This window comes from Urocitellus parryii, chromosome 3 (genome assembly GCF_045843805.1).
Source record: "Urocitellus parryii isolate mUroPar1 chromosome 3, mUroPar1.hap1, whole genome shotgun sequence".
Classification (NCBI taxonomy): Eukaryota; Metazoa; Chordata; class Mammalia; order Rodentia; family Sciuridae; genus Urocitellus; species Urocitellus parryii.
The window spans coordinates 100,440,488-100,464,668 of record NC_135533.1 but is presented as its reverse complement, the minus strand read 5'-3'; the positions used below and the strand labels follow the sequence as shown (position 1 = coordinate 100,464,668).

The 24,181-nt window shown below is 54.6% G+C and overlaps 1 protein-coding gene across 8 annotated transcripts in view; it reads left to right on the top strand.

Moving 5' to 3' along the window:
* Positions 1–24,181, top strand: part of Camk2b (calcium/calmodulin dependent protein kinase II beta) — a 94,850-nt gene that overhangs the window by 53,046 nt on the left and 17,623 nt on the right. For 4 of the 8 annotated variants that reach the window (XM_026399502.2, XM_026399496.2, XM_026399501.2 and 1 more), the window contains exons 3-12: positions 1,215–1,274; positions 9,053–9,107; positions 12,711–12,776; positions 16,319–16,391; positions 19,414–19,516; positions 19,591–19,674; positions 20,187–20,281; positions 20,415–20,537; positions 20,960–21,043; positions 21,924–21,966. In XM_026399502.2, coding sequence (XP_026255287.1) covers positions 1,215–1,274; positions 9,053–9,107; positions 12,711–12,776; positions 16,319–16,391; positions 19,414–19,516; positions 19,591–19,674; positions 20,187–20,281; positions 20,415–20,537; positions 20,960–21,043; positions 21,924–21,966 — 786 coding nt within the window. Of the gene's footprint in view, positions 1–1,214; positions 1,275–4,812; positions 4,951–9,052; positions 9,108–12,710; positions 12,777–16,318; positions 16,392–19,413; positions 19,517–19,590; positions 19,675–20,186; positions 20,282–20,414; positions 20,538–20,959; positions 21,044–21,923; positions 21,967–22,962; positions 23,038–24,181 lie in introns of those variants that run through there. The other 4 variants (XM_026399498.2, XM_026399493.2, XM_026399494.2 and 1 more) reach the window with 2 other exon arrangements.

The window sequence follows — 24,181 nt, the reverse complement described above, 5'->3', positions numbered from 1 at the left end:
TAGGCCTGCAGACTGGTTTGAATGCCTTTTGAGCATCCTTTTTTAATTGGTACCTTCCCTCCTGTCCTGCTGATGGGGCTGGGAGGAGCTCCCAGCTTGGTAAAGGAGGACCTGTGATCCTGATTGGCATTTTAATTGTGTGCTCACCTACCCTGCTCAGCAGGGGTAGAGGTTCTAGACAGGTTCACCTCCTCCCCGTCTCATCAGGGAGTCAGCCTCTGTCCTGAGTGCTGAAAATCCACCTACCTTTCTTCACAGCTCCCCCCACACGTCTGTGGCTCAGTGATATGCCTGGTTTTGACCTTGATGTACGTTGAAGCACATCTTGGACACTCCTTGGTTGCTGCTTTTGTCCTGAGCACCATGTTGGGGGTTGGGGTGTGCTTGTGCACCATGGGTACAGCTGGGGGACTCTGTTTCCTTGCTGCACCATATTCTGTTGTCACCGCAGAGCCACAGTGGAGCACTCCCTTCTTCTGTCACATGTGGGTTTATGGTTTTTGCTATTACAATTTCCTTCAGCTTTTTAAATCCTCCTGGCACTTCTGTTGGAAGTTTCTGGCTAACAAATTGCTCCAATCTTTGAGGGTCCTGTGGAGGGACTGCTTGAGGGGGGGGGGGATCCAGGTGCCCAATGACTGCTCATCTCTGGCCCACCCTCCCAGAGCCAGTCTAGACCCTGCACCTTGTGTGGGTGGGAGCCGTCGGTGGGCTCTGGGCTCTGAGGAGGACACGTTTCCCCCCTCCCAACCTGTCAAATGGGTTGTTCAGCACATCCCACCACTGTCTTGGAAGAACAAATTTGGTATCAGCAGAAAGTTCCAAAGAGTATGGAATTAGGACAAATAAGTGAAGGATTAAATCAGTGCACCATTAACACATGGCATTTCCTGTTCTTCGAATAATGCCTGGAAACTCTCAGCCCTCAGCTTAGTCTACCTACTGCCTCCCATGGGTGTCTCTGCCCCAGGCACCTGCAACTTGCCTTGCCCAGACCTGCAGCTGGTGGCCCGGCAGGTGCTCACACCCTGCTTCTCCCTTCAGCAGGTGAAGACAGCTGGACAGGCACCCCAGAGGCCAGGCCGTGGGTGGGCATGTCTCCATCCTCTCTTGTTTGGCAGCTGCTTCACACCCTCATGAGTCTATTCTGAAATGGAACCATGAGTCCCCAGCTAGTGGGGCACAAGGTGACACCTTGTCCTCTGTGTCCCCAGATCACCAGAAGCTGGAGAGAGAGGCTCGGATCTGCCGCCTGCTGAAGCATTCCAACATTGGTGAGCAGCCCCCAAGGAGGGCGGGGGGGGGGCTGATATTTTTGACAAAACTCCTCAGGGTCTTTGGAACCCGGGTCTGATGGGCTGTCCAGGCCGCACTGGCTGGGCACATGGGGAGGGCTCCTGGGGGCCTGGGCTGAGCTGGTCCTGTCTTCAGCATCGGGACTGTTGACCTTTCCAGGAAAAAGGTAGGCAAGGGAGCCACCCAGTAGCCCTCCTGCCTGCATCTGGGTTAGATGGAGGCCAAGACTTTAACAGGGTCCTGGCCCCCAGCTGTGTCTTGGCCCTCAAAAAGCGCAGCAGCACTGTCTGCCAGTCTCCTTCCTGAAGCCCCAGACAAGTCCTATGTTTGGGTGATAAATAACAATTCTAGGAGCTGTTGAGCAGACCCCAGAAACCCAGCTGAGCAGTCCCTAGGAAGTTGGCTCATATCTCCCTGGGTCACTTGGTCTTGTCTGCCCATCACCTTCCCTGGCTCTGGCATCTGAAGAGCTTGGGAACTCAGCCCTTGCCCACACTGGGGAGTAGCTGGAAACACCTTGGAGGTAACAGCTGCTCTCTGCCAGTGGAGGGCTCAGGCTGGCCGCAGAGGCACCTAGAGTTTATTAAGTGGATTCCTGGGCCCCTCCCTCCAAAGCTTTATTCTCTTTTGCTAAGATAGGTCCCAGGAATCTGTGTTTAAAAGAAATACCCAGGGACTGTGAGAAGCAGCCAGTTTGGGAGCCTGGGACATCCACATTCCCTTCCAACCCGCTGAAGTAGAGAGGGAAGAGGAGGATCTGCCTTGGCCATGTTGGGTCCCGGTGGGCCACAGGGGCTCCAGGAGAGCTGGTGCTGGGAATCTCTGCTGCTGTCCTCTAGTATACAGGGCACCCTCAGTTTCCCCTTGTCCCAAACCAAGAGCTGAATGGGAAAGGCACATCTCCCATTTGTGGAGCTTCAGTAGATCACCAGCCTTGGTCCACAGTTTCTGAATCTCAGTCTCTCCATCTCAATCACAGAGTCTTGTTCTTACTGACAATGCAGATTCCTGGGCCTGCCCCAGAGAGTCCAACTCAAGAGGTCTGGGCAGGCTCAGGAGTCGGGATCTTAGTGCAGCATTTAAGCGGACTTCAGGCCCACTGGGCACCAGCAGCTCACTACTGGGCCCCCTTCCTGAGGATCCTGGAAGACATCACCTCCCACTCAACTCTGCCAGTACCCTTTCCCTTACTCCCCTGGTCCTGGCTCTCCATTTCTCCCCACTACTATGTCTGCTGAGCACCAACCAAGGGCAGGTCACCCTTCTGAGCGTATTTGAAGGAGTCCCTTTACTTAGAGGAGAGGACCAAGTGTTCTTTGGGTTGGCGTTTTTGAACACTTCTTCAGTAAGACATCTCTCTGCCCTGGCTGGATGCTGGTGTGGTTCCGGGTTGGATCTGAGCAGTGGATGGTCCCTGCTCCCAGTCTGTGCCAGGGGAGGAGTGACTATGGAGGTCCTTGCAGCGGCTTGAGTAGCTGGTTAGGGACTCAAGATCAGCACATTCCAGAACACAGAGGAGGCAGACCCAAGGCTGCAGGGGTCACACAGTCTTCTCTGTCGATCCAGAAACTCTCCGAGGAGTGGGAGGGAACACAAAGGGGAGACAAGAGGAACTTGTCCCTGGTGGGGTATCTTTAGCCTTCCCTCAGGGGCACCAGCCCCACCTCTGAGCAGAAAGCTGCTCACCGGCTCTTCTGGGCCACAAGAGCAGGTGCTGGGTGCAGTTCTGAGAGGGGCAGTTCTGCTCAGTGGCTAAGTCAGGCAGCAGCTGTGTGCCAGGCTGGGAGGGGCCTCAGTTTCCTCATTTGAACATGGAGATGTTCCTGCCTCTCTCCCAGGAATCTAGTAGGAGGAACTGGGATGATTCATAAGGGAAACTGGCATAAACTGTAAAGTCCCCTCTTTTCTGAGGCAGCCTGCTTGGAGTGAAAGGCAGAGGCCAGCCATAGCTCTGGGAGTAGACCCTTCATTTGTAGAAAGGCGTGTAAATCTCCCACCCCTTCATAGGGTGGTTTCACGAGTTTGTTGGCTCACCATGCGTCAGAACAAATGACCCCACAATCTGTGCCCCTCACACGGGTTAACAGCTTCTGTGCATCCAAGAGCAGTTCAGCAGACGGCAGGCCTGCCATACAACTTGTGGGATCCAGTACAAAATGTAGATGTGGGCCCTCTGCTCAGAAATTATTAAGAATTTCACCCAGGTGTGGTGACACATGCCTTTAACCTTAGCAACTCAAAGGGCTGAGGCAGGAGGATCACAGGTTCGAAACTAGCCTCAGCAACTTAGTGAGCCCCTAAGCAACTTAGTGAGACACTGTCTCAACATTTATAAGGGGGGCTGGGGATGTGTCTCAGTGGTTAAGCGCCCCTGGGTTCAATCCTCAATACAAAAAAAAGATTTTTTTTTCTCAAAACAGCAACAGTGAAGATATTTTTTTTTTTTCCCAAAGCAGCAACCTCTTGGGTGCCCAGGATAGCTGCACAGCTGCAGGCCCTGCCTGGGCTTCTATGGACTGCAGACATGCCAGGGCTGTACTTATAAGGGCTTGATCAGAGCCTCAGGCTATGCTCCCAAGGTGGCTCCTCACATGCCTATTGGCTGGGGCCTGAGCCCCTCCCTCAGGCATCTCCAGAGTTATAACATGGCAGCAGGCTCCCCAGAGCCAGCGATGACAGAAGGACAACGTGTTAGTCTGTTCTCCCTTGCTCTGACAAAAGTTGAGCTAGTCAACTTATGAGGAAGAAAGATTTCCTTTGGCTCATGATTTACAAGATTTCAGTCTGCTTAGCCTTGCTGTTTTGGGCCTGTGGCAAGGCAGAAGATCATGGCAGAGGGAGTCTATTCACCTTTCAACAGGCAGGAAGGAGAGAGAGTGGGCGGGAGAGAGAGATAAGAAAGGGGTCCCAATATCCCCCCAAGGGCACACCCCCAATGACCTGACTTCCTCCCATGAGGTCCCACCTCTTAAAGGTCCCACCACCTCCCAGTAGCACCACAAGCTGATGACCACGTCTTCGATACTTGGGCCTTTGGAGGACATTTCCAAACATATCAGGAAGAGAGAAAGAGGGACAGACAGGGACAGCAAAGGACAGAGATGGACTGACAGAGATGGAGTGAACGTGTGAGACAGGGACAGAGAAGGAAGGATACGAAAAGAAAAAGAAGTATAATGCCTTTTTTGAAATTATGATAAAATATACATAACATAATGTTGATCATCTTAACCCTTTGTGAGCATGCGGTTCTGTGGCATACACATTCACAATTCTGTGTAGCCTTCCTCACTGTCCATAGCCAAAAGTTTTTCATCTTCTGTCAAGAGAAACTGTCCCCATTAAACAACATCCTGTCCCCCAGCCCCTGGCCCTCGCCATTCTACCTTCTGTCTCTATGAGTCTGACTCCTCTTGAGACCTCAGAAGAGTAGAGCCATAGTGTCTTGTTGTGACCAGCGTATTTCACTTGTGATGTCCTCAAGGTTCATCCCTGTTGTACATTTGTCAGAATTTCTTCCTTTTTAAGGCTGAATAATATTCCATTGCATGGAGGTACCACATTTTGTTTATCTATTCATCTGTCGATGGAAACTTGGGCTGCTTCCACCTCTTGGCCGTTGTGAATAGTGCTGCTGTGAACAGGGGTGCACAGGTATGTGAGTCCCTGCTTTCAGTCCTTTGGGTATGTACCTAGGAGCGGGATTGCTGGGTCATATGGGAACTCCATTTAACCTTTTGAGGAACCATGTGCCTTGTTATGACCTAGCCTCCAAGCTGTCACCTCTGCCAGTTCATTTGAAGCCCACACACAAGGGTGAGGAGTCGAGTTCCCTCTTAGAGGAGATGCATCAAAGGCTTTGGAGATGTGTTTTATAGCCACTGATGATGAGCACCTGATGTCATGAGCCTGGTGTCCACTGAACTGAGTTATCCCAGTGCGAGGGAGGTTCAAAGCCTGGCCCTATACTGACTGCACAGATGGACTCCAAGCTACCAGTTCAAGGGGGTCCTGAGTCAGGGGTTGGCCAGGAGCTTGCTTGCAGGGGGTTCAGTTTCCCTCAGAGACAAAGGGAGGATGGGCAGATGGAACTGGGCCGGATGTGACCTGGCCTTGCTCTGTAGCAACTCATATAGGGACAGGGGTTAGGGCCAACTAGGCCTCTCAGAGCCAGGAGACTTTGCCTTTTGGGGCTTGGGCTCCCTCCTGCCCAAAATGTCACCCTGGGCAGTTTTCACAAGTTTCCTGTGTCAACAGAGAAACCCAGGAGGAAAGAATCAGGCAGGACCCATAGGGATGGTACCAGGAGGAGGGTCTGGCCAGGTGTTGGGGGGCTGCTGTTTGGGTCATCTGGAATAAACCAAAGCACTCAGATGGTCCAGAGCTCCTTAAACCTTGTGTCCTCAAATACAGATGCCTGCCCTCCGAGTCAGAGCCGCAACCACCATGAGAGTTTGGTGAAGGGGGTCTTCAGCCCTGTGGTTCTGGCTACTAGGCTGAGTATGGAGTTTATTCCCAGATCAGGTTAAGGTGACAGTGACAAGTCTAGCTGATGTCTGTGGAGCGCCTATTCCTGAGCATAGGTGATCTGTACCTGCCTGGATGTAGCCTCAGGTCAACACCCTCCCCAGGGTTCCAGAATTCACTATTAAGCACATATTTACAAATGTCTGCTTGGTGTCAGGTGAGGTCCCAGGAGTGGAGGCCCAGCCAGGGGCATCTGCTTCTGATGTGGAAGGTGTCCTGGGGGTAGGGAGCTCATCAAAAGAGCAGGTCCCAAACCTCCACTGCTGCCCCCAGGACCCCAGGGTGACAGAGCCTAGCAGAGTCACAGTCCTCAGTATCTCCTGCTAATGTGCCCAGCATCTCCATCAGGAGTTGAAAGCCCCCAGCCCTGACTGAGGGACCCTTAGCTGCCCCCCAGACTCCTCTCCCCACCCTGACCAGCTCTCATTTGACCCTGGCCAGGAAGTTTGTAATTTTGACTGATTTCAGGGCTAGAATCAGCCTCCCTCAGTGGGTCCCCACTGAGGAGCTGGGCAGGGGGATACCCAGAGGGTGGGAGCTTGAGGAGGAGGGCAAGGGTGAAAGGTCACTAGAGCTGCCACCTAGCAGCTGTTCTTATGTGCCACCAGTTAGCATCATTTGACTCTGCAGGCAAGGGTTAGTGTCTCTGTCAACTGCAAGCACCATGGGTATCTAGGAAAGGATCCAAGAAACTTCTTGGGAGAAGCAGAAGGAGCCCCCTGAACCTCCTTGCTCTTGGTCTCCCGGCCCAAGAAAGTCCAAGCCCCAGCCAGGCTCTTAGGAACTGGACCCTTGAGCCCCTGCCCTGCAGGAATACATCCCTGAGAGAAGGAAGAACCCCAACAATCAGGAGCCCAAGGCAAACAGGAGAGGGGGCAAGGCCACATTCCTGAGCCCCTTCTCCCTTGGGAGGTTGAGAGCAGCAGGTTATCTCTGGAGGATATTTGCTGACCTGACCCATGGTTTCCAGACTGGACTCTTAAAGATACTGCCAGGGACCTTACTTATTGCCACCTCTGCATGCCACCACCGTGTTATTTGCTTACTGTTTTTATTTAAATAGATTTTGTGACGATTCACTTTTTTGCTTGGCCCTGTCTGTGAATTCACGGGTCTGATGTGCTAGTTAGATTTTCTTCTAAACCATTAAAATAAGCACCTAACTATTTTTAAAACGTTAAAAAATGTTTTTTATTTAATGTTCACATGCACACTACCTTGATTTCCTACAAGTATCCCTAGTGGCTCCATCTGATTGAGGGACCCACTTCCTGGCAGAAAGTAGGACCCACCTAAGCCTGATGTCCCACCTAAGCCTGATGGGCCCCTGACCTCAACCCATATTGCACCAGGAGTCTGGTGCCAGCCCCCACCAGCAAGCTGTGCCTGCTGAACCCAGGGGACAGTGGCCCTGGGCCTCCCTTCCTCCCCTGGAGCACTGTACCAGAAGACCCCTTCCAGCTGCTGCCCTTTCAGCTTAGACCTTTTTGCTCTGGGCTCAGAAAAGAAGCCCAGGTCCCCAAGCAGCCCCAGATCCTGGTACTGAGCCTCACAAACTGCTAACAACAGTGACAATGACAATTGTCCTTAGGTACTCACCATGTTGTGGGAGCTTCCTGCAGGTCACCTAATTCATCTTTGCAATGATCCACAGTTGCTAATTTCGTCCATTTCATAGAGGAGCAGACAGGCTTACGTGGCTGAGTGACCTGTACAAGTTCATACAGCCAGTACAGTGGCAGGAGAGGGTGGTCCTGCATTTCCTGGGACCTGGAGCCCAGCCTGCTCTCACAGGCTCGGGGGCTTTGTGCCTGAGGTGTAGGTGCTGAGAAAGGCCATTGGTGTGGGGTCATTGGAGCCCAGAAGTCTGGGCAAGGCCTGGGCCCCAGAGGCCAGATTAGAGTTTCTGGGCATGAGGATGCTATTAGGCTGGCACCTGGAAGGACCAGAGCCAGGAAGGAGGGCCCTGACAACTAATTAGAAACTAGGACAGTGCAGGAGGGCACCAGGAAGGGGCTGGAGCTGTGTGGGCTGTTTATGCCTAAGGCCCGGGTGCCTATGGGACTTGGGAGAAGGCGACCAATTTTCACCCTCCAGCTCCTGTGTCTGGATGATGGGAGACAGCCATACCTCAGAGATCTTTCTGTCTGGACCCAAAAAAGAGAGGGGCCAAGACTGGCACAGTGTAGGGCCTAGAGTCAGACCAACCCCTCAGCTCACAGCCCCACTTTGCCTTTTTTTTGGGCTGCGTAACTTTCAGCTGATTACTCAACCTCTCTGTGCTTCAGCTTCCTCATCTGTAGCCTCTAGGAGTGGCTGGAAGGTTAATTGAGTTAATCCATAGAGTGCTCATAGCAGTCCTGGCACACGGTGAGAGCTCAATGCCTGTCGTCGCTGTTCTAGCAAAGGGCAGAATCTGCACGTGGGAGAGCAGGGCCCAAAGTGAGTCATTCTGAGCAAATACTCACTGCTTGGAGCAGGGCCTTTCTCCGGGTGAGGAAAAGCAGGCCTTGGTGGAGCACACTTTGGTGCTGAGATCGCACCGCTGTTCCCTGGCTCCTTTGTCCACTTGTCACGCATCCTGTGTGTCCTCGTCAGTTCTGCCCTGCACCAGGCAGGGAATAGAGTGAGGGGCAGGAAGCAAACAGACCTTCGCAGGCAGCGTGGAGACAGGCTTGAGGAGGGGAGAATGGCAATGCCCCACCTTGCTGGAACCTGAGCTCAGGGTTCGAGCCTTTGGGTGATGACACACTGGGACAGGTTTTCCTCTGGACCAGGTCCCTGCCTGTTGAGGACAGAGGGCAGCTCTGGGAAGGCCCAGGGTGAACCATGGGTGTGTTTCATCCTGAATCCTCCCCCATGTGACACCTTTCAGGGACTCCTGTCCAGGAGCTCAGCTGGGCAAATCCCTACTGCTGCCCTCCTCGATCTCCCTCTGGCAGAAGGAAACGGGATCAGGCAGGCAGCTGGGAGTGGAGAAAGGTCAGGGTGCTGCCCAGAGGCCCCTGATGCTCACCCAGGGGCTGGTGGCCTGCAGGGCCCGAAGTACCCCCTCCCTGCCTCCTGGTCACCCACCTGGCCCTCCCCACAGGTCATCCTGTGGGCAGCCCTAGGGTCCTTGGCTGTGGGTCCCTCCCTGAGGGCTTGCACAGCGGCATATGGCTGGACAGTGTGAAGGTGGGTGTGTCCTAGCTACCACCAGTTCCTCATGGCTTCTCTGTCCCTGCAGTGCGTCTCCATGACAGCATCTCCGAGGAGGGTTTCCACTACCTGGTCTTCGATCTGTAAGTGCCAGCGCTGAGAACCCTCTCCCACTCCTGGTGCAGGGCTAGGGAGGGGTCTAAAACCTCCCCAGCCCAGGGAACAGTCCTGTCTTTACTTCTGGCCACCACCTGAGCGCACCTGTGCTGTGGGTCACCTTTCTCCCAGCCACATCTTCCCGGCCTCCTTGGTCTTGCTCTGGTTTTATTGAGTACCTTGGGGTTGGGACTGACCTGTGACCCCTCTTCCCCACAGGCCACAGGGGTAGGGGAGGGAAGGGAGGACTGCAGAGTGCAGCCAGAGGTTCAGTCACTTCCCTTCCCTGTGTGCCCTTGTCAAGCTGGACTGTGGTGGCACCATTGCCTGGCATGAGCATGTGTATTTTGAGTGTGGGTAAAAGCATGTACATGTGTGCACTTGTGCTTATGTGTGAATGTGTGTGCACGTGTGGGTATCTGAGCGTGTCTGAGTGTATGTGTGTGGTATATAGGCGTGTGTGTGTGCCTTGTATGAACATGTGTGGCTATGGTTTGTGGGGGCACATGCCTATATGCCTGTGCGTGTGTGTTTGCACGAGTGTGTGTGCGCACAAACTTGCACATGCAGTAACTGAGTGAGGAAGGCGTCTGGGGCCAGTGCCGCCTCTCACTTCCTGCCAGATTTAGAAGCGATGATCTCATCTCCCTCACTCTTGACAGCTCCCTCTAAGCAGCACTATATTTAGCTGTCCGTGAATCAGGGCTGTTGTGGGACCCTGCGCTGGGTGGGGGCCCACGGGTCTTGGCCTACCTCTGTGGCCTCCAGGAAGGCACACAGCCAGGGAAGCCTGGCTGTGGTGCCATTGCCATGGTTACCCCATGCCCTCCCGCAGCAGCTCTTGAGCAGCAGGCCCAGTGGTGACAGGAGGCACTTTTGTATGGACCGCCCTCTCAGTTCTTCCTTCCTCAAGTGACAGATGCCCAAGCTGTGGGGTGTGCAGACCTCAGAGGACTCCATTCACATGGAGTCCTTTGGTCAAGAGAGGCAAGGCTGTCCCTTCAGGGGGTTCTTGGATGCCCCATGTGTCCCATAAGGCCTCAAATTGTCAGCCAGGTGACTAAGGCTGGCCCAAGCACAGCCACTGCTGTCTGGCTGAGGTTGTGCCCTCCTTAGGGGGCAGTCTCACCATTGCCCTTGTGTCCACCAGAGCCACCTCCACCAGATTCTTTTCCCAGGACACGGAGAAGCCCCTGGACTGAGGGTGGCCCTGTCCAGGGCTCCTGGTGGCAACAGATGGCTGCATGTATTCCAGGAACTAAGAAGGAAAGAGAACAGTGTGTGTGTGTGTGTGTGTGTGTGTGTGTGTGTGTGTGTGTGTATGACTTGTCTCTCGGGGCTGGCTTTGCTCAGAGCTGATTCAGCACTCACCAGGAGGTGTAGGGAAAGCCTCTGAGGGTGGTGAGTCCTGGGGTCCTGCACATCCTCCTCCCAAACCTTTGTGTCTGATGGGGCAGCAGATTCTGGAATGGGCTGGCCTCCCTTTCAGAGGCCCAGAGGTCCCTTAGCAGTTGAGGGGCTCTGTGGATTTGGGGACATTGACAGGTGTTCACACTCCCCATGGTTAGAAATGTCACAGGACTCAGGGAGTAGGCCTGGGAATGGAAGGACTTGCACATACCTGCACACCTGGAGGAAGGAGGCTCCCATGTGGGCCATGACTTTCCTTGGTTGAATGCCCCCATGGCCTGTGGAGAGGTGATTCAGATGCAGAACCTCCCAGACGTATCCCCTTCTTGGGCCAGCACTGTGCCCATATGCCCCCATCAACAAACATGGTGGGAACAAAATCCCTGCCCTGAAGCTCTGGACCAGACGATGGCCTAGCCAGGAAGTCCCAGGTGCCCATTAGTCTGAACTGCAGTTGGCTAAACACACAGGGCACCCCAGAAGGTCTGGTCTGGCCCCAGGTGAGGTACCTCTCAGGAGGCTACTGTAAGCTGTGACCCTGGACCTAGACCTGGTAGCCTTTTGCTTTTGTTCTTTGCCTGGACTCAGGGCCTTTGGGCCTGATGTGTAAGCTGATGAACCACGACCTACACAGTCAATCGCACGACCTGGTCTACACTTGGGATATGATCCTCCTGCTCCACACACATGGGTGCATGTGCATTTCACCCTCATGTTGGAATTTCCACTTAATTTAGGGCTGGGCTCCCTGATAGAGGAATTGGGTGGCTTGTGGAGCCCAATCTGAGTCTCCTAGGCCCAGAGCTGCTGCTCCAGTATTGTCACCGCCTTGGGTAGCACTGCTCAGAGCTAAGGCTCCTCCAGAGACAAAGTGGAACCTTAAAAGCTCCTCACTTTAGGTGTTGCTGGGGGCTCCTGCAGGTTCCTCAGGGCATGAGTAGCCTGGAGCAGGGACATGCTAACACGCAGCACATCCTCATTTAAATTTTTCTCCAATGCAAGACACAGTACCTACCCATGCCAGGGTCACTTTTCAACAATCCCTACTCCCTGGATCACCCCTGCCATGAACTGGGCCAGTGCTGAGTACTGGACACAAAAATGAGGAAGACCCAAACCTCACCAGAAAAAAATGGGTAACACTAAACAGAGGTGACTAAGGTTGGCCCAAGCACAGCCACTGCTGCCAGGCTGAGGTTGTGCCCTCCTTAGGAGGCAGACTCACTTGGGGGCAGCTAGAGCAGGAAGGAGCCTGGGAAGAGGACAACAGGCTTTCCCCACTCCTCAGGGAGGGCCTCACCTCAGGGAGCCATTGTATGGTGTCTTCTGGCAAACTTAGAACCTTCAGTTTGGGGAGAGACAAGGGCAGACTCAGGGCCTCTGTCCTGCCTGCTGGCGTGCGTCCACACCTCTCCACCTTACCAGACCCCAAGGACTCCCAGAAGCCCAAACCCTTTCTACATTCTCAGAAGCCCTCCAGTCAGTGGCTCCTGCCCCAAAGCCCGTATTGACTACATTCTGATGGCCAGTCACTGAGTAGGGACATAGGGCATGAGGTTGTGCCAGCTGAGACCACCCCCAGCACCTGTCACGATCAACTCTCTTCCCTAAAGATGGGTCTTACAACTAAGACAGTGGCCCATCAGGGAAGCCAGATCCAGGCACTGGATCTTCTGGCCCTTTCACTCCTGGAGATAGGAGGGCACATATCTGGCCCTGGGGTACTTGAGGATAACAATCCAGATGCCTGACTCAAACCTCTATGCTGCCCACTCTGGGGAAATCACTTAGATCTCTGGAACTCAGTTTTCTTGTCCATGAATGGAATATAATAGTGCCAATGGCTTGGGATGGTTGTGAAGACAGAAAGGTTAAGTGTCATCATGTATGAGTGAGTAATTGGGAAGCTGTCAGATCTAGGTGACGATGGTGCTAGTATGGTGATGGTGGTGGTGGATGTTGGAGGTGATAGAGATTGTGACGGTGGTGGTGGTGATGGTGGTGGTATTGATGGAGATGGTGGTGATGGTGATGATGGAGGTGGTGGTGATATTTGTGAAGCTGATGATGGAGGTGGTGGTGAGGTAGAGGTGGCAGTGGTGATGGTGGTGATGGTAGTAGAGAAGGTGATGAAAGCAACAGTATTTCCAGAATCTGACCTCCATGTGCTTTTCCCACAGGGTCACTGGTGGGGAGCTCTTTGAAGACATTGTGGCAAGAGAGTACTACAGTGAGGCTGATGCCAGGTGGGTTCCAAGCCTCACTCCATCTTCCCCCTTGCCCATCCCTCACTCAGCCCCACTCCTGCCTCTCCTGTAACCCCTGTTTATTCCATGCATCATGGTCCCTTCCATATTCCCAGCAGAAGGCAGCTGAGTGGAAGTGTCACTTGGCCCACTGGCCCTACTGGGAGCTCTCTGACCAAGGAAGGAGGGGCCCATCTTGTGTCTTTGACCAGCTCAGGGGTGCTGCCTGTGGGAATGTCTTGGACCTGCTGCACTGTGAGGGGTGCTTTTCTTAGGGTGGCTGGTTGCCGCAGTCCGGCTGCAGCAAAATAACCGGGGGGTGACGAGCAACTTGTGTACATTGATACAGCAGGAGTGGGAGCCCTTTATTGTAGGATCGGAGTGGTATATATACATTCCACACAGCTTATCTTAATTAACATAAACTAGATACAGCAGTCAACCAATAAGGAATCTCCACACTTAATGGCTCGCTGGCGTTACTTCACAAACCACTCCCTCTGCAAAATGCCAGGCGCCATCTTGACTTGTTTACAGACTCTAACATCTGGTGGAGGAGGAGCAGCAGCTAGAGGGTGGTCATAAGCAGTAATCTCTTGCCTAACCTTCCTCACAGAGATAAGCAGTTTCCAAATGCTCTTCCCCAGAAGGCAGGTCAGGAATCCCCTTCCATAGTGTCCTCACAATGCCATCTCTGGCCCCAACCAGCTTGTGCATAAAGCCAAGGAAAGTCAACAGGCTGTCCTGGTACAGCTGCTGGGACAGCTACCACTATCTGTCCTCTTGGGTCCCTGCACTCTTGCCTGCCACACCCAAGACAGTGGGAGGAGGCCAGAGCACACTCAAAACTTCTGTACCCAGTGTGCCATTCAAGGGCTTACCCCTTGGTGTGGGGGTGGGATAGAGGAGCATGGATTCTATACATGAATTCTATACACTGGGCTTCCTTGTGGACCCTAGACAGCCCTTCCCTTGGGGTCAGCCCTCACTAGAGCAATGAAGCTAGACAATGATCCCAGAGATGGCCAATTGTGGCATGGCTGCTGGGGACCAGATTGAGGGATGCATAATGTCAGCTGGAGAGACGATGACTCCTGTCCCAGGAAGGGTCAGCCATTTGTGAGCTGCTTTGGTCCAGGTCAAGTGATACACTGATCCTTGAGAGTATATCTCAACTCAGGGAGAGCTGAGGGTGGTCACTTCCTGCCTTCCAGGTTCTGTCCACCCTGCTTTGCCACAGAGATATGCATTTTACAAGAAAAAAGGCTACAGGTTCTCTCCAGGTGGTGGAGTTATGGATGGTTAAATTTTTTTTCTTGTCTATTTTAAAACTCTTCTTAATTGAAAATGTATTGCATTTCTAATGAAGAAAAAAAGGAATATTTTTTAAAGTAGCTTTTTGTGGCTTGTCTCTATACCAGCAGGCAGCCTTCCCCTTTGCAACAAGTCCCTTTGGGAAGGTGTGAGCATTCCGGCTTGTCTTGGCCACTCAGGCCTCCCCATAGAGCCAGGCAAGCAAAGGCCGTAGGCCAGATCAGGGAGAGGACAAGTTGGGACAGGCAGGCCTGTGACCCTTCCTATTGCCCGCAGATCCTGAGAGGCTGAGCTCACTAGCTTCTTTCTAGGGCTTCTTCAGGAAGGACTTTATATTTTACAAAACAGCCTGGAAGTGGCCTGTCCCTCAGAGTGGAGAGAGATGAGGTTTTTCTTTATATTCTACTTAGAAGCAGAAAGTGGAAGGAAATCCCCTCTGGCTGCTCTGTCATGCCGAGTGGAAAATGTCTCAGAACTTGACTGCATGCTGGTAAAAGGACCCAAGTGTCCCCACTGACCCTCCAAATGCCTGCTGGGGCAAGAGGGGCCCTGGGTGGTCCACATGTTCTGAGGGACCCATAGATACCAGGCAAGGTAGTGGGCATCATCTGGCCATATGGAGCCTTCCATTTACATAACGGACTCTGAGGCCCTACTGCGCAGTACCTGGACTGATCATGCCATGGCCATTGCCCCAGGTTCTGGTGTCCTCATGCCCACCCCCTGGCACCCTCTCACTAATGGTGCCACCCATAGCCTAGCTCGCCTCTCACATCGTCTTCACCTGCCCTCACCCTGTGCCCCACCCTCTCTGACGCTCCTTCCCCTGTATCATCGTCTTCCAGCCCCGGCCCGCTCCACCCCTACAGACCTTCTGCTCCCTGTAGACTGTGGTTGTCCCTGTGGGACCTGTCATCCTCTAGCCTGGAGAGCTGTTGAGGGCTTCACAGTGCCAACCCCCTTCCAAATGACCTACCCACCAGAGTGGAGGCCAGGGGGTAGAGGGCTCACTGTGTGCTGCCCTCACCACACCAGGTGGCCTGTCCTTCCAGAGCACTAGCCACTCTGCTGGTTGCACTGGGGCCCTCAGCCTCTGCTCACTGGACCTCTACACTTAGTCTCTCTCACAGACACACAGCGCCCCCTGGTGACTCTGGAGGACCTGACCTGAGGCAGAAAGTCTGCCGCCTGAATCGTAGCCTTCTTGCTGCAGGCCAGGAGAACTGTTCAGGACAAGTGGCCTCAGATAGGTTTTAGGAGGGGAGAGGCTGGAACTTTCTGGGTGCTTGAACTGTTCTGGTCCCAGGAACCTTCTTCACACTGCAGAATTGGGGAAAGAAGAGCCCTGTGACCCTCGCCAGGCCCCACCCTGCCTGCTCTGATGGTAGAGCTCCTCACCTCTCCCCAGGGGACCCCTAGTCAAGGGTACTGGGTGTTTGGAGGCCCCAGACCTGACCCAGAAGAGGTGGGACTCTTCCACCATACACCCCTCGTTTCTTCTCACAGACTGCCTCTTTGAGGTTGGAGGCTCCAGTGGAGTATGCTCAGTGACCAGACTGAGGAGGGTTGGGCAGCCTGAGTCTATGGGGCGGGGTGCAAGGACCCTGGCAGTTATTTTGGAGACTGAGTTATCGGGGAGGGAGAGGGCACAAGGGAGCTCTCTGGAGACTTTCCTCCTGGGCTTGCCCTGCTGGTTTGACCAACTCCTGTGCCTATAGGGCAGCCTCTCAGCAACCTCAGCCTCCTCATTTTTCTTTCCTGAGCCTGTGTTCTGCACTGAGGAGGAGGAGGAGAAGGCACTGCTGGGAATCAGCCTCCTGGTTGGCTCTTGGTGTTTCTGCCTCAGGCTCCTGTTTGCCTAGGTTCAGGCTTAGGGTCAGCTTGGTCAACACGAACTTTGGGAAAGTATATTGGGAACGGGAATGTTTGCCCTGAAAGTCACTTCTGTGCACCTGGCCCTGCCTCCTAGGCAGACCTTGGCCCAAAGAGGAAGGCAGGGCGAGGGCCAGGGTATCTGACTCTGGTAGTGGGGAAGGAACCCCAGAGGCCCCTTCTGGCTAGCATCTCCTCTCCACTTGGTTTCCTACATCTGCCTCACTCCCCGCAGGCTGGGAGCTGCACTCCAGTACCACCCAGCACTGCCATTCTCCCTGTGCCTCCTCTCCCTGCTTCCCTCCCCAGCCTATCCCCAGGGCCACTTGCACTGACCCACCTGCTCTTTGCCACAGTCACTGCATCCAGCAGATCCTGGAGGCCGTTCTTCATTGTCACCAAATGGGGGTTGTCCACAGAGACCTCAAGGTGAGTTCCTATCTCACTCTGTGTCAGGTGTGTATGATCCACACCTGCATGCTGTGTAAAAGGTATGAGGGGCTGGGCAGTGTGGAGTGAAGGGGATGCGGGGTGTGGGCAGGCATGTCTGCATACCATGTATTTGTGTGAAGGAGTGTGTGTATGTGTGCTTGTTCATGGAGGTGTGTGCACATGCCTGTGTGTAGAAGTATGTGATATGTATGTACATATAGGTGTGTGCATGTTTGTGGGCACACAGGTGAGAGTGTGCTTGTGTGTGCATGCATTGAGGGCTGTGCATGTTTATTTGTGTGTGTGTACATGTGTCCACTTGGATGTGTGAATTGTATGTGTACATGGAGACATGTGTACACACCTGTCACACGTTTATGTGTGTGCATATAGTGTGTGCATGCATATAAATGTACGAGTGTATGTGTGTGCATGTGTGAGTGTATTCACGTGATTATGTGTGTGTGCACAAGTGGTCACGTATATGCATGTGTGTGAATGTACACCGTATGTGCTGTGTGCATGTGTGTACACGTGTGAGATGTGCCTGCACACATCTGGCTCGATGCCTTCAGGGATGGAAGGGGCAGCCTTTAGGAATACGCCTACCAACAAATGTATACACTTTCTGGTTTTCCACCAAGATGCAGCTTTGGCAGGTGGGGACACAGGGGACAGAAGGCTGATGCTGCTGGGGGCAGGGTGATGAAAGCCAGTCTCACCTGGCCCTGCCAGTTCCTCTCAGCTCTCACTCCAACTCTCTGCTTCCCAGAGCTGAGCTGTGGGCTTCAGGCTCTGTTCAAAAGAAGATTTCTCACCCCCAGGACACGGGGTGGCTGTGGCATCCCAGAAGCCACCGGCACTTCTCCCTCCTCCCTCTTTTTCCTTCCCTCCTTTTCCAAATCTTGGTTCAACCCGTTGTTACTTTCTGAAGGTAGTATGGACCCCTGAGCCTGGCCCCGGTGTGTTTAAGACCAGCCGTCCCATGGCTGTTGGTGCTGAGTAGGGGTCACATCTTCCCTAGGCTGAATAGGCTGAATGAGAGGTCATACCTTCCTTAGACTGTGGCTATGGGAGGCTGGTCTTCACAGTTGCTCTGAGGAGGGTGTCACAGGAAGACCAGACCTGGGATTCCCTCCTTGTCCCTTCACATGTCTTGGCTTCTCCATGGTCTTAACTGAACTGTCCTCACTCAGGGTCCCTAGGAGGATGGGGCCCAGATTCTCCCCTAGGAAGGCCATGTGTTAGTGCCAGCACCCAGAGGAGGTAACATTTTGTTCCCAGGCCCTGTGATTTATCTGGTTAACTTTGAGGTCAAGGCATAGAAGTGCAGGTGGGTGCTCCCTCACCTCTTAATTTGGGAAACAAATAGAATTCTTGCTGTGGCCTCCACCTCTTGTTGTGGTGGCAGAACAACCCTTCTTTCTTGGGGAGAAATCCTACTGTCTTGACTGAGATGGCCCCCAAATGGCACCATGGTGGGTTTGCTCCCATCCCATGAGAGTTGGTGATGACAGAGAGCAGAAGGCTGTCGGTGCCATCTTGAGCTGTGAAGGAACCAGAGTGGAGTCCAGAGGTGGAGGAGTGGCTATGCAGCCCAGCTGGGCCATCCCTGGCCCCTCTTCTTTCAGATTCTCCATGTGGAAGTATGGTTTGGGGCCCCTGCCCTGCTTAGGTTGGCAAAATCAAGATGGGCAGTGGTGTCTGGTAGGCAACCAGTGGGTAGGGCCCTGTGTGCTCCCTCCTGTTACCAGAGAGAGATGGAGTTCCACCTGGGGTCAGAGTCCCCCCAAGAGGGCATGAGGCCTCATCCCTAGCTGCTATGCAGCCCATAGTTGAAACCTCAGGAAGCTCTGGTCTGGAGCACAAATATTTTCACACAGGACTGGTACATTTCATTGATTGCAAAGGCCACTTTTTCACATATGAAAATCTCTGAGGTTGACAGCCAGTGTTAAAAGTAGGCTGCGAGGCAGTGCGTTGTCTTTGGGGTGGATAATTAACAGCAGTGTAACCTATGCAGGCTGCGCAGTTTCAGGATGGAGGGAGACTGCAGGGCTGCCAGGGGACCTGAGGACCCAGCAGGCCTCAGTGGTCAAGGATCAGAATGGAATGGACAGGCTTTGAGCACCACCAATAGCCAGAACCCTGCTGGAATTGGAAGCTGGACAGGAAGGTCAGGGAATGTTGAAGCCCAGGGACCCCTCAGGCCTTTGGTACCAGGTGTCCACAGAATGAGAGCAGCCTCCTTGGCTGCTTCTTCAAGACAAGGAACAGATGTCTGTTCAGTGTGAGCAAGGGTGCTGCTCCCTGAGGGGGATCCAAAGAGCCTTTTCCCACCTGTGGGAGTGGACGGGAAGGTGTTAGGGCAGGGGCCTCCTTTCGGCCCTGCTGACCAGAGCCAAGTGGGAATTGGTGGTCAGGCTATGCCTAGCAGGTGGATGTCCTCTGCTGTCCTGGGCACTTTGGCTCTTGAGTGTTTCTTCATGCCATTTGAGGGCCACTGTCCAAGTAGGAAGTACCTCCTGAGCCTTACAGGACACCTCCCCCTGCGCCCTGCCGCCAGCTGCCAACTTATACACTGGGTCAAAAATGGGGAAGGGAGGGAGGTCCAGTTGAAACCTCTCTGCCACTAGGAGTCCTGGGCCATGGGAGCCTCCAAAGCTCCTGTGTGACCTGCCCCAGAGCAGAAGGGACCATCACAGTTGCTTGTGAGGATGGGCTGGGGATTTTGGTCTGAGAGGCCCTCTCAGACTCCTGCTCTGGGGTGCAGGGGAGCTACACTCTGCCTGAGGGCTAACTTTCTCCTCTGACAGGCTGGGGCTGCTGTCTTTGTCCTCAGGTAGTCAGATTAGAGGGTACAGGACCGGAACTCAGCCATGCCCTGGGAATTCCATGTGTGGGAGGGTCAGACCTGCACCCCTCTCCTGCAAGCTGCTGTCATCTCTCTTTTGTCCCATACCCCTCCTGTGACTCCTTCCGGTATAAACATGGTGACTTCGCGGCCACCTCTCTATAGCCTGAGAACCTGCTCCTGGCCAGCAAGTGCAAGGGGGCTGCAGTGAAGTTGGCGGACTTCGGCCTGGCCATCGAGGTGCAGGGGGACCAGCAGGCATGGTTTGGTGAGTGCACAGGGGGAGGGCAGGAGGTGTTGGAGGCCCCTCACAGCTCCTCATGGCCCCTTCCACTTCAATAGGTTTTGCTGGCACACCGGGCTACCTGTCCCCTGAGGTCCTTCGGAAGGAGGCATATGGCAAGCCTGTGGACATCTGGGCATGTGGTGAGACCCGTGTGTGGGGTGGGGTGGGTCAGAGGGTTGTTGGGGTGTTCCAGGGCATTTCTAGGTCGCCATGTCTATTCTGGAACCTGCAGATGGCTGACTTGCTTGCCCTGGACCAGGTTCCTGTGTCATACCTGCCTTTGGGCTGCCTTGGCAGGGGTCTGATCCACAGACTAGAATTACTAACATGACCCAGGGCCCGTCACCTGTGTCCACCTGCACTCAGCAAATGTCTGGGCCCAGAGCCAAGTGGACAGCCTGAGTGAAGGGCCCAGGGACACTCAGACCACCTGGTGGGGCTGCTCCTAGGGCAGGTGTTTCCTCTTGCAGGTGGTGTTGAAGTAGAGGGGGCTAGCCTGGGCTCCATGGTGAAGTATGGTGGGCATAGGGCTGGGAATAGGATTTATATATGCCATTCTTCCCATGTGCCTGGTGCCTGTTGGGGTGGGGTAAAAGAATGCTGAGGACCCCAGTGCCCTCCCAGGGCTGTGCTGCTCATGTCCCCACCATAGGAGTGATCCTGTATATCCTGCTGGTGGGCTACCCACCTTTCTGGGATGAGGACCAGCATAAGCTGTACCAGCAGATCAAGGCTGGGGCCTATGACGTGAGTGTGCACCAGGGGGTGGGGGTGGAGCCTCCTGTGGCCACACCCTCTATCTTGCCCTCCTCAACTCTGTCCCTGCATGGGGGGAGGGGGTTTCAGCCTTGGCCTGTGCATTATTTCTTTGCTTCTGCAGTTCCCATCCCCCGAGTGGGACACTGTCACTCCTGAAGCCAAAAACCTCATCAACCAGATGTTGACAATTAACCCTGCCAAGCGCATCACAGCCCATGAAGCTCTGAAGCATCCATGGGTCTGCGTAAGTCGTCCTTGGTGCCCGCTTGTGGAATGGACCTCCTGGGGGAGGTCTCAAGGGCCCCAGTGGGGCACTGGGGTTCTGTCCCTGTGCTGACAGTTCCCTGATGTTCCTCATGGCCTCTGGCTTGGGACATGCTGATGGTTTTCAAGGACTGGGCTTGGATGGCATTGAGCTTCCTCTTGACTTCAGTACTGTCTATGAGAGGCAAGGCTTGAAGTCACAGGTGGGAGGATACAGCAGGTGGGGACAGTTGTTCTCTTGATGCAGTGGTGGCTGGTACCTCTCAGCACCTAGGAGCCCTGGGATGCCATAAGCCCTGCTGCCCTGGGCCTTTCCTCTGACACTCTGGGGTCTGCCCCACCGGGACAAGGCCGATGCCTCTGGTGCTTCTTGCCACTCTGTGATCACCCCTCTCCCTGCAGCAACGTTCCACAGTGGCCTCCATGATGCACAGACAGGAGACCGTGGAGTGTTTGAAGAAGTTCAATGCCAGGAGGAAGCTCAAGGTGAGGCACTACCATTTAGCCCACAGAACCATCACACGTCCCTGTGTTCCCACGGGCCCTTGCTGGGGGTGATATCGGCAGATCCAGCCAAAGGACGAAGCAGGGTCACAGCTGCCCCCAAGACTGTGCTTGTTGGCAAGTCCCAGACCAAATGAATCTGGGCCCTGGGAACAGCCCAAAGCCCCCTGAGGCCATGAGTATGGGCTTGGCCCCAGACACAGAGCTGGCCCCTTCTAGTCGACCCTGCTGCCTTGAGCAGTCCTGGAGGGGTGTCCTGAGGACCTTCTGCAGGTTCCACACCTGGGAAGAACGTGCCTTGGTCCTGAGAAGGTTTGGTAAGGAGATCAGATCTGAATGCTGGTCTTGGTGGACAGGGCCATGGGAGTGAAGGTGGGCCATGGGAGTGGAAGGTGGTCCCTGGAAGGTGACCAGAAGATCCTGATGATGATTTGTCTGGTCAGGCCAGCCATCTCCCCAGGTCCTCAGTGCTGAGGGCAAGGCCAGGCCTGGACCTGGGGAATGTTGTTTAACTATAATTCTCCTAAAAGCCTAAGTCGGTTACTGTCACCCCGGGCCTGTGAGGAAAGAAGGGGTGGAGGAAGACCCAGAGGGCTGCCCTGGTGACAGTGATTCTGGCAACCCCTGAGTCTTAGGAGGGTCTTGTGGCGCCTAGAAGCCTAGTCGGTCGACAGGATTGGGTTCCCAGGTATGTTTTGATTTGGATACAGATAATCTCTTTCAGAGGTACTGGTAGGTTCTTGAAACTCTTCCCTCTCTGGAAGGCTGAGCCTGCAGGCAGGTGGGCAGGGCTCTTCTGACCAGAAGCCAGCAGGTGACACTAACAGAGTGGTCCTGGCTCTGTCTGTGTGTCTCTCCCCAGGGGGCCATCCTCACCACCATGCTGGCCACAAGGAATTTCTCAGGTGAGACATTCTTCTCCAGGGAGGACATGATGCTGCCCTTGACCTGCAGGTTGTAGCAGGAAGCCCCTCCTTGTTCACCAGCACCTCCACCCATCTCCAACAAGCTGGTTGGTGCCCAGCCTCTGCCCTCAGTTTGGGGACCCCTATTGCCCAGCAGGCCTCCTGGGCTCATTCTTTGGGCAGCTGCCCAGAGTCTGCCATCCCCTGCCCTGTCTCCTTCGTATTGGGTCTGTGTCCCTCACCTGACACCCTAGTGTCTGTGCTGCCCACTACCCAGCCCGCCACGTGTGTCTGTCCAGGCGTCTGTAGGGCAGCTCTGTGGCCTCTTTGTTTTCAGTGCTCTGAGCACCATGTTGTGTGCGGGATGTGGCAGAAGTGGGGGTGGGTAAGCGTGAAGTCAGCGTGTAGAGGGACCTGCCTTCTGGAAGAACTGGCGCCGCCTGCCCTGGTTGTTCAGGGTGGGTGGTGGGGAAATGAAATCTCAAGGGTCTATTAGAGACCCCCAAGGCCCAGGGTGCCGCAGGCTACCCCAGGGAGTGGTGTTGGCCTCAGCGCCCGGACAGCTGTGCCTTTGGCTTCTCCGTCGTCTGACACTGCGTGTGCGAGCGCCTGTGGTTGTCTCTCGTTGTCCGTTCACATCTGGCACCCTCCCCCTTCCTGTTACTTTGCTGTGATGCTGTACTGCCGGGAATGGGCACACATGGTCACACCAACACTAATGGGACTGTCCTGTCTGCTGTGTGCCCGGCACACGCTGCCGGGCATGAGAAGCCCCACTGGGGTGTTCTAAGGAGAAAGGAGGCAAATGCTTTTCAGTGTCAATCGGCCCAATCTTGTTTTCACTCTCCTGAGAAAGGGATTCTGGAGCCATCTGCTGCCTAAACTTTAACTCTAATCTTCTTCTGCTTCCTTTGTCTCTTTTCTTCCCTCACCTCGCCCCCCACCCCGTCTGTGTTCACCCCCCTCCCCCCCTCGTCTCTAACCTGGTGCTAACAGTGGGCAGACAGACCACCGCTCCGGCCACAATGTCCACCGCGGCCTCCGGCACCACCATGGGGCTGGTGGAACAAGGTAGATGTGTCTTGCCCAGCGTCCACCCGCTCCTGCCCGTCCTTCCTGTTGGCATGCAGCCCCCCCGCTGCACGCAGCCGCTGACCAGGTTCCCAGAGCCGCCCCAGAGGCTGGCAGGGCCCCCGGGAGCCCCTGCTCCCGCTGTGGTCACATCCCAGGAGGGTCCACCCAAGGGCAATCCTCACTTGTCTCCTCACCTATAAGAGGAGGGACTGGCTAGGTGACCCCTGGCCATGCTAAACCCAGGTACATTTGGCCAAGACCCCTAGTCCTGGTGCCTGGGGTCTGGAGACCCCATTCAGAATGACCGTGACCTCATGGGGAGCCACTGAGCTTGCTGCTGGAGGTCTGAGTCCTGGAAGGGGAGCCCTGGGAGCAGGGCTGTGGAGGCAGGGATGCTGACTCGAGGGAGCGGTGGGCCCGTGGTCAGTCCTTCTCTCAAAGCAGGCGGAGCTGGTGGTCTGTACTGCGGAGTTCCCACATGCAGGGATGAATGGGATGGCTTCAGTGCCCTGAAGAGACTCTGAAGGCCTCCTATTGGGTTCTTTTTAGAGATACTTCTCATCTAGTCCCATATCTGTGAGGGAGGAGGCAGCTCTGCTGACCTTCTTCTCAGGGAGGTACAGGTGGATCCTCCTGCCAGGAGCTGGGACATGGACCCCCTGAGGATTAGGTGACCCTGGTACCTCCTCAGAGGCTCCATAGCTGCCATCCAAGCTGAGAGCTAACACATGTTAAGGGAGGCTGCTAAGCACACAGGGTCACCCTGGGTTCTCCCCAAACCAAGCTGTAGCTTTCTCCCATAAGAACCTCCAGCAACAGCTGGGAGTAAAGGGATTACCTTCCCAAGGCCCGACTCTTCCTGCACGCCCACTTGGCTCTACCTGGTGACCCTCCAGGGCCACAGTGAGGCTATCATTGCCAGAGGGCTCTCCTTATAGAGGAGGCTCAGGCTGTCCTAAAAGGAGTCTGTTCTCCCCATGAGGGCCGAGTGAACAGTCCCAAGTCTCCATTTTATGGCCTTCTAGAAGAACGTATGGGAGGGAGGAATGGGGTTAGGAAAAGATGAAGCTAGTGGCTCCTGGAGAGGCCTGCTGCCCAGGGTACAGCGGCAAGAGACAGGCCCCTTTGAGTGACACTCTTC